Below are 8,203 nucleotides of genomic sequence, written 5' to 3'. Positions count from 1 at the left end.
CTCTCTCTCTCTCTCTCTCTCTCTGTCTCTCTCTCGATACACACCCACACACACACACACACACACACACACACACAGAAGAGAGAGAGAGAGAGAGAGAGAGAGAGAGAGAGAGAGAGAGAGAGAGAGAGAGAGAGAGAGAGAGAGAGAGAGATTATGAAATTGTGGGACAACAAAAGATCTTTATGAGATTCACCCTAAAATCTGTTTGTTATAATTACTATGTTAACATTATTGTAATAATACATCATTGCTGTAGTGGTTCAATTTTAAAATGGACTGTGACAAACGTTGCTCTTATTAGCGCCTTTAGGCATTGATCACACAAAAACAGTAAATGTGTGCACTCCTGCACAAGATCAATTTTGCTAAATCTATAGTGGAGCCCAAGTGGCAGCAGATGTGATGCACACATCACATAGAAATTAGACATTGCCTAAGGAGCTTGGATTGGTGGGGGAAGCAGAGGATACTGTGTGGTGGATGATGGGTTGAGGAGGATGAAGAATAAGAAGGAGGGCTGGAAATACTACTGAAGGAAACTGAGAATGAAGAAGGGAGTCAATCTGTGAAGACCAGCTTTTTCCAAAACAGGAAATAATCCCCCCCAAAAAGTTGCCTGAGGGACTTTCTGCTATCCTCGGATGAGCTATCATGAGGTCCATGTACACAAGAGACCTGTCAAGATCTTTCACCAGAGCTATAATAGCAAAATGTTATGCTCTTGAAACCCTCAAGCGAGGACATGAAGGAAAAACAATGTTTAAATCAAGGAAACAAAAGACATATTTTCATTTGATGTGATCTAATGCACAAATACTGAAATTTCATTTGTGTTTTGGGGTGATGTGATTGTCAGTTGCCCTCTGTTGCCCTTTTTCATTCCTTTGACATTTTCAAGAGAAAGAATATACAAATTGTCATAATGTCACACTTTACAATGCATATTAACTAAATGTGTTACCGTAGTGAACACGGTAACACGTGTTTTGTTATGTGTCGTGTTATATTATTTTCTTATTTTATGTTAACTGTTTATGTTAACAAACCTACCTTGGGACGACGGCTGATAACTAGCATTTATGCTAAATCCGGCACACTTACACTGTTTATTGTTGTGTTGATTAATGTGCACTGTCCCAATGAAAATAAACGAATAAATAAATACATACATAAATGAATGAATGAATGAATGAATGAATAAAATACATAGATAGATAGATAAACACTTAAGTAGGGACAACTGGGAAGCTGTTTTTTTTCTTGTTTTAAGGGAATTGCACCCATGGTTTCACCATTTAAATTTCATCAAATTTTGCGACCAGATATTAGAAGTGTCCTTTCAGCATGATGTCATTTTATTTCGTTAGTTTCTATCATAAAAAAAAAAATGTACTGAACTGTTTCCGTGACAGAAACACATCCAGTCACAAACACTTGCACAAGCAGTAGGTGATGAGACTTTTACACCATCAAACAAAATTACAAACTGAAAGTGATGGTATCCTTAAACAAACAAAGAAACAAGCACTGAAACCTGCCAATTCAAAGCCTCATATGTCTGCTTCTAGGCAAAGAGCTCGGCTGAACAGCTGAATGGGGAATACGCACCCTTCTGTTGCAGCAGAGTTACAATACTGAATTTTACAGATTTGGCTCATGGAGGAATATCAGGCAGAGGTTAAAGATCAAACAAAGTGAGGCCAGCATTGACCATGGCTAACAGAGGGAATTTGTTTAGGTGTTGGCTGATATCAATACATGGATAGTCGTATTACAAAGGATTAAAAAAATGCAACCTTTCATTTGTAAATGTTCGATGTCGTTTAAAATTTTTTAGAGAGAGAGAGAGAGAGAGAGAGAGAGAGAGAGAGAGAGAGAGAGAGAGAGAGAGAGAGAGAGAGAGAGAGATTTTCTCCCCCAAGGTTTACAATCATGTGACTATAACGGAAAGTAACAACGCACAGGGTATGATGCACTCTGATTTATTTAACAACTACACATTCCAAAATATTAAATCAGTGTGTGAAAATACTTATAACACAAACGCATTCTCATTCCCTCAAATATGCAGCAAATTAAAACTATTACTTTATCATCAGCAATGCCGTGCCATGTGCTTTTGCTCATCAGAGGTTGCATTTCCCAATTTAAAAAAACTCTAAGCGCTAATATGCATTGGTATGCAAAAGGTTTCACTGTGATGATTCTCAGACATTGGAGAAAAAAAAAAGTGGACGTGCAGTATGTGCTTGCCCTTGGTGAGTGTCATTGTGTAAAAGGTACTTTTAACTTCAAACAAAAATTTTCTCCCAAGACGGAGCAGAAAAAAAGCAGAATACATAAAGCCCCTCTTGACCTACATCTTCCATGATTAGGGATGCCCTAATAAGACCTCCTCTGCCTCGCTTTGCCGTGATTGAAAACCAGATTAACTGGCACTTGCCAGCTGAATTCGAGCTGGGACTCGAGCTGCCACTGTGCCAGATGTGGACAAGATGGAGGATTTTTAAAAAGAGAAAGTTCAAAGCTTTGGCTGCGGGGAGTTTTTCAAAGAACCTCGAGAAAGAAGCCATGAAGTGGAGGAGAAAGCATTAGAAGAGCCGGCCACTTCTCCCAATAAAAGTCGAAAAAAAAGTCTCAAAACAACGAGGTGGCAGAAGCAAGCAGGAACAAATAACACAGCTTCCCTGTGGGTTAAGTCAATGATGCTGAGCAGGTTGAATGGTGCAGACACGTTCATGCTAAAGTTAGCTCAACACAATTATGGGAGCGCAAATCATCAAGAATACAGAATTTGGGAATTTTATTTCTTCTAAAACCAAACTTATGTTGCGGCAGGGAACAACGGCTCTGTGGCGTTTCCCTCGAGATGGTTTGTCGCACACTGAAGAAAACTCTCACACTTACTGCTGCAAACTAATTCTGATACCCACATTTTTCTTTGTACAAGCAAAATGACCGTGTAATTGCTATTTCCCTTCAGTAAATGAGATCAACCAAAAATTGCTCACTGCACAGAGAAACTTATGTTTGCATGTTCTCTCTTCATGCCATTTCACAGGACACTGTCCACCGTAATACATCCAAAAATAGAGTAATTATAGGAATGAATGGTGGCTTACTGAGAAACTAAGAGAAAACTTTAGATGGGAGGTACTGCATTCCTGTTTTAACTTCAAATTACCATTACTACCTAATTTACTCTCTCTGAGAGGAGTGATTAGATCTTTTGGCTTCTCCCATCATGTGCATGCTGCAATATCAAACAAACGGATGAGAACCACACAAGAAGAAAACAACGAAGAGGACAACAAGAAGAAAACACAGAAGAAGAATACAACGCGACTCAGTGCAAAACATATCCGGCACAGAACGTAACGAACAACCATATTGTTTCACCTACAAAAAAGACACAGGCAGAAGTGAAAGATATGCAAAACCAGTGTGGAAAACATAATTATCCTGTAAGCAGAGAATGCAGGAAAAAAGTTGTTAGGAAGGTGTGCAAAAAAAAAAAAAATCTTCTGTGATCATCATCACTGTTTCAATTTTCAGTAAATTTCATTCATTTTGGTTGTTTCTATTTACAGCATCGCCAGTGGGGGGAAAAAAACGCATCGGATTTGTATTTTCTGTGTTTACGATAAAACTTGAAAATATTAAATTCGTGACACAATTTTAAATCCGTGAACTTGTACTGCTTTATGATAATTATTTATTTGAACACACTTCAGGTTGACTTTTACACAACCGTTTCTGGCTCCGATTATTTACAAAAGTCAGAAAAGTCCAGTTGCTTGCATGTGTTCAACTCCAACTTTCGTCTTTGGTGGCAGAATTAGCTCCAGCTCGTACCTCTCTGTTGTTTTTTTCACCCTGACTCAGCACTCCCTCTTTTTACGATGAGACTCTGAAAGCCATCGCGGTCACATGGAATGCCAGCTCATCGAGTATTATCATGACTGCCTCACCTATTGCTCAGAGCCTCTCCACGCTCGCCGGCACACCGTTCCAAAAGCTTTTTTTTGTCTCCTTCTCTCTGATCAAATCTGATCATTTGGGTATTCAGTAGTGGCTCTAATAAAAATTGTAATGGTTGGGAATAGCACCCAAAAATATTGTATCAAGTTGTGAAATATGGCAATGCAAAACAGAGCTTTTAAATAGAAACGATTTCATACACAGTCAGGTTTTACCAGTAAAGTACAACAAATGACATAATGACAACCGAAAAGAACACGAAGGACTTACTTTGAGCTTGTCAAAACGTTCGGTGAGGGAAGACACCTGGTGCTCCCGGTGCCGCCCGACCAGTTTGCAGAGGGCACAAATGAGCTGGTCATCCACCAGGCAGTACATGTTGACCTTCTCGCTCTCGTGCTCCATGCAGGTTAGGCCGCGGAGGTGCGTGTCCGGCACAGGCTCCACCAGGCGATGACTCGTGAAGGGCTTCTTGTTGGGGTGCGTCGCTCGCAGACAGCGGTCACAGTACGACACCTCGCACGTGACGCACGTCTTGACGGCCTCGCGAGGCGGATCCTGCTCGCAGAACTGGCAGCAGACGCGCGGATCCATTTTAGCCACAAAAGCCGGGCTGTGGTTGGCGTTGGTGTGGTTAATGTGATTGGTGTGATTGGCGTGCGGGTGGGGGTGGGGGTGGCTGGAAGTGGCCGGGCTGCTCCGGGCGCTGCTTCCACTCGTGCCACCGCCACCACCGCCGCCAATTGTTCCGGCTATTGTGCCACTAATGGTGGCGGTGTAGGGCCGCTGCAGGCGCCGGCTCTCAGTAGGCGAATTGGGGCTGCTCAGGGAGGCCTTTTGAAAGCGGTCTATAATGTTCTGCAGCGTCACATTGCGCTTAAGGCCCTCCAGCCCGCGGTGATTCAGCGTGATGACGTAACGACAGGTGGGGCACTGAAAGGCCGTAACAGACTCAAGCGGTTTGCTGGACGAGCAGTGAGACACCAGGATGCGGTGGGCGCAGTTGAAGCACAGGCTGTGGGCGCACGGTAAGAGCAGAGGATCTTCAAACAATTCCAGGCAGATTGGGCAGGTCAGCTCAGACTCCAGTGTTTCCATCTTCAGTTGAACCTATCTAAAGGCAACATCAAATACCACAGAAGCTGGTCTTTTACCTGTGTTAAAAAAAAGCAAAATATAAAATCAATCATTTATGATCACGGATTAAACAAGATCACACAGTGCAGAACCACTTTGGTCTTGTAAATGTTCATCGCATATGCCATACTTGTCCTGGGTTGCTGGATTTTTTTAATATATTGGTGTTATGAGTGTGGTAAATTAGCGGTCAGCGTTACTTAACAAAATACGGACCATCTGTAACAATTGTCAACTCTAGCTTTAAGAATAGAACTATTACTCCTGGTTAATTGATTAAAAAAATGGACATACAGAATGTGCTTGTCAAAATAGGTGTCAAATGCAGTGCTAAAATGGGTACATGTTGTTAGTTTTGGTCAAATGGAGTTTGACCTTGGACACACATGCTGCAACATTGGCACATTGGTGGGGGCAAGAGCAAGACTAAAGGCAAAGGAGAGCACCCCATTGCAAATGTGCCCATATCTACAAGTGCTTACATAGCAGCCAACCAGGAAGAAACTGAGGCTTTTCCTGCTGGTTTTTCTATTGCTGTTAGCACTCTGAAATCACTTGGCCCCTCCTATCCCCTTGGATGCACCTCCACATTTAATTGCGACGCCGCTCTTAAATAGAAATTTTTTTCAATTCGAGGCCGTGTTGCAGTGTGGCGCATAATCATCTGCAGATGCCATTCCGTCCTCAAGTCCATAAGCCACTACATACACTACCCAATGTAGGATGCACATTGCTAAGTGCAGCGCGAAAAAGGACTTCGGTCTGAAAAAGAGAGTGATCATATTGCCCATGGTTGGGCAATAGGTAAAGAACCATATTTCCTTTGGAAACAGTTCCTGTGGCATGTGCACAGCTTCTACAACCATATGCACTCATTCTCTCTGCTTTCTTGTTATTCATCTAAGGTTTTATGTGGTCATTAGCACGGAACCCAACTGTGTTCGGCGAAACAGAGCGGCTTCAGTTGTGAGCTACCACTGAGCGAGCAAGAAGGAGCGGACAGAGCTAGCTCTAACTTTTTAAGTACCAGGGTGGAAATTGCTAATATCTATTCAAGGGCAAAAAAAAAAAAAAGTAAAACAAAACAAGAGTCACAGGATACAGAGACAGAAGGCAGGGAAAGTCTAATGACAATTAGAAGGATGACTGTTTCCTCCGGTAGAACAAGAAAATGCTGACAAAAATAAAAACACCAGATTGCTGCACTTGTTGGTAAAGAAAACAAATCAGTAATTTAATTTAGAAAAATAGACTTCTTCACCAGAGTTTAGCAAACAATGAGATGTAAAATGCCCGATGACACAAACACTACGAACTCAAGAGAGAATCGGATAATTAAGACCATCAAATTGATAGCAGGTTTGATTTCTTTTTATCATTCAGTGCAGAGAATGAGTCAGCAGTCTGGACTTCTAAAGCTCAAGCGGTGCAACCTTAATATGACTGTGCCTAACGGAGCAGAGTGTTATAATTAACACCCCACTTTCACAAACCATCAGCAGGCCTATTAAGCCTCAGCCATGTCACCCTGGGGAAACAATGCAGACAGTGAGGGGAGCCACTTAGGGGCACAGAGCTGCACAACAAAAGTGGTGAACACACACGCACACGCACACACACACACACACGCACACACACACACACACACACACACACACACACACACACACACGCTAATGCCACCTGTAGTCTGCGAGTCTTGTTTACGAGTAACCTCTGGGAAAGAACAGAAGCTACTGTTAATGCACAACATGTATGCACATCTGTATGGCACCAGCATGACACTCTCTTTATGGCAGATTATTGTTAAAAACATGGCAATGACAAAGGGGGAAAACACACTCATGATTTGGCTTTTCATCTTTAAAATTACTTGGGTGTTTTTAATGCCCCCCGCCCCCCGCAAAAAGAAAAGCAACAATAAAACTATTTTAAATTGTTTGCAATTGCCAAGTGAGCTATAGAATAACAAGGTTCAAGGTTCAAGGTTCAACTTTATTGTCAAATATGCATACATTGACATGTAGCATGGATGAAATTTATTTCTCTCAATCCTCAGCAACAGTGAAAGACAATGTAGTCTAAAACAGTATAAACATATAGACGATATATACAATAAAAGACGATATATACAATAAAAGCAGCATAAAACAATGGCACTTGAGGCTATTGAGGATAAAAGTGACGTAGTGCATTGTGCAATGTGCAATATGCAGATGACGGATAATGAGGGGAGGGTCATAGTCTGTGACAGGAGGCAGGGGTCGGGCAGAGGCAGAGGGTGGGGAGTTTGGGCAGAGCACGGAGGGAGTTGAGTCTCCTGACCGCCTGGTGGAAGAAACTGTCTTTGAGCCTGCTGGTTCTGGCACGGAGACTTTGCAATCTCCTTCCCGACGGCAGCAGGCCGAAGAGGCTGTGGGATGGGTGTGTGGGGTCGCCTGCGATCCGGATGGCTTGGCGGGTCAGCCGGGAGTAGTAAATGTCCACGAGTGGGGGCAGAGAGACACCAATGATCTTCTCAGCTGTTCTCACGGTGCGCTGCAAGGTCTTTTGGCAGGACACAGTGCAAGCACCATACCACACAGTGATACAGCTGGACAGGATGCTCTCAATGGTGCCTGTATAAAATGTCTGCATGATGGGGGGCGGGGCTCTTGCTCTCCTCAGTTTGCGGAGGAAGTACAGGCGCTGGTTGGCTTTTTTGGCCAGTGATGCGGTATTGTGGCTCCAGGACAGGTCTTCAGAGATGTGCACTCCCAGGAACTTGGTGTTGCTCACTCTCTCCACTGTGGCACCGTTAATGGTCAGTGGAGCATGCTGGGAGTGCGTCTTTCTGAAGTCCACAACAATCTCCTTTGTCTTCTCCACATTCAGGTGGAGATTGTTGTCCTTACACCACAAGGCTAGCCTGCTCACCTCACTCCTGTAGCTTGTCTCATCGTCGTTGTTGATGAGACCCACTACAGTCGTGTCATCCGCAAACTTAACAAAGAGGTTGGAACTGGAAGAAGGAGTGCAGTCGTGGGTCAGCAGTGTGAAGAGGAGGGGGCTCAGCACACATCCTTGTGGGGCTCCTGTGTTC

At 43.2% G+C, this 8,203-nt stretch overlaps 1 protein-coding gene across 3 annotated transcripts in view; it reads right to left on the bottom strand.

Annotated features, from left to right (window-relative positions):
* mid2 (midline 2) overlaps nucleotides 1–8,203 on the bottom strand; it is a 105,570-nt gene that overhangs the window by 48,015 nt on the left and 49,352 nt on the right. For all 3 annotated transcript variants that reach the window (XM_019883916.1, XM_019883918.1, XM_019883915.1), the window contains one exon: nucleotides 4,255–5,138. In XM_019883916.1, the coding sequence (XP_019739475.1) occupies nucleotides 4,255–5,082 (828 nt within the window). In that variant the 5' untranslated portion in view covers nucleotides 5,083–5,138. The remainder of the gene's footprint in view (nucleotides 1–4,254; nucleotides 5,139–8,203) is intronic.

Source organism: Hippocampus comes, unplaced genomic scaffold, assembly GCF_001891065.2.
Source record: "Hippocampus comes isolate QL1 unplaced genomic scaffold, H_comes_QL1_v1.1 scaffold156, whole genome shotgun sequence".
Lineage (NCBI taxonomy): Eukaryota > Metazoa > Chordata > Actinopteri > Syngnathiformes > Syngnathidae > Hippocampus > Hippocampus comes.
This window is presented reverse-complemented; position numbering and strand designations above follow the sequence as displayed.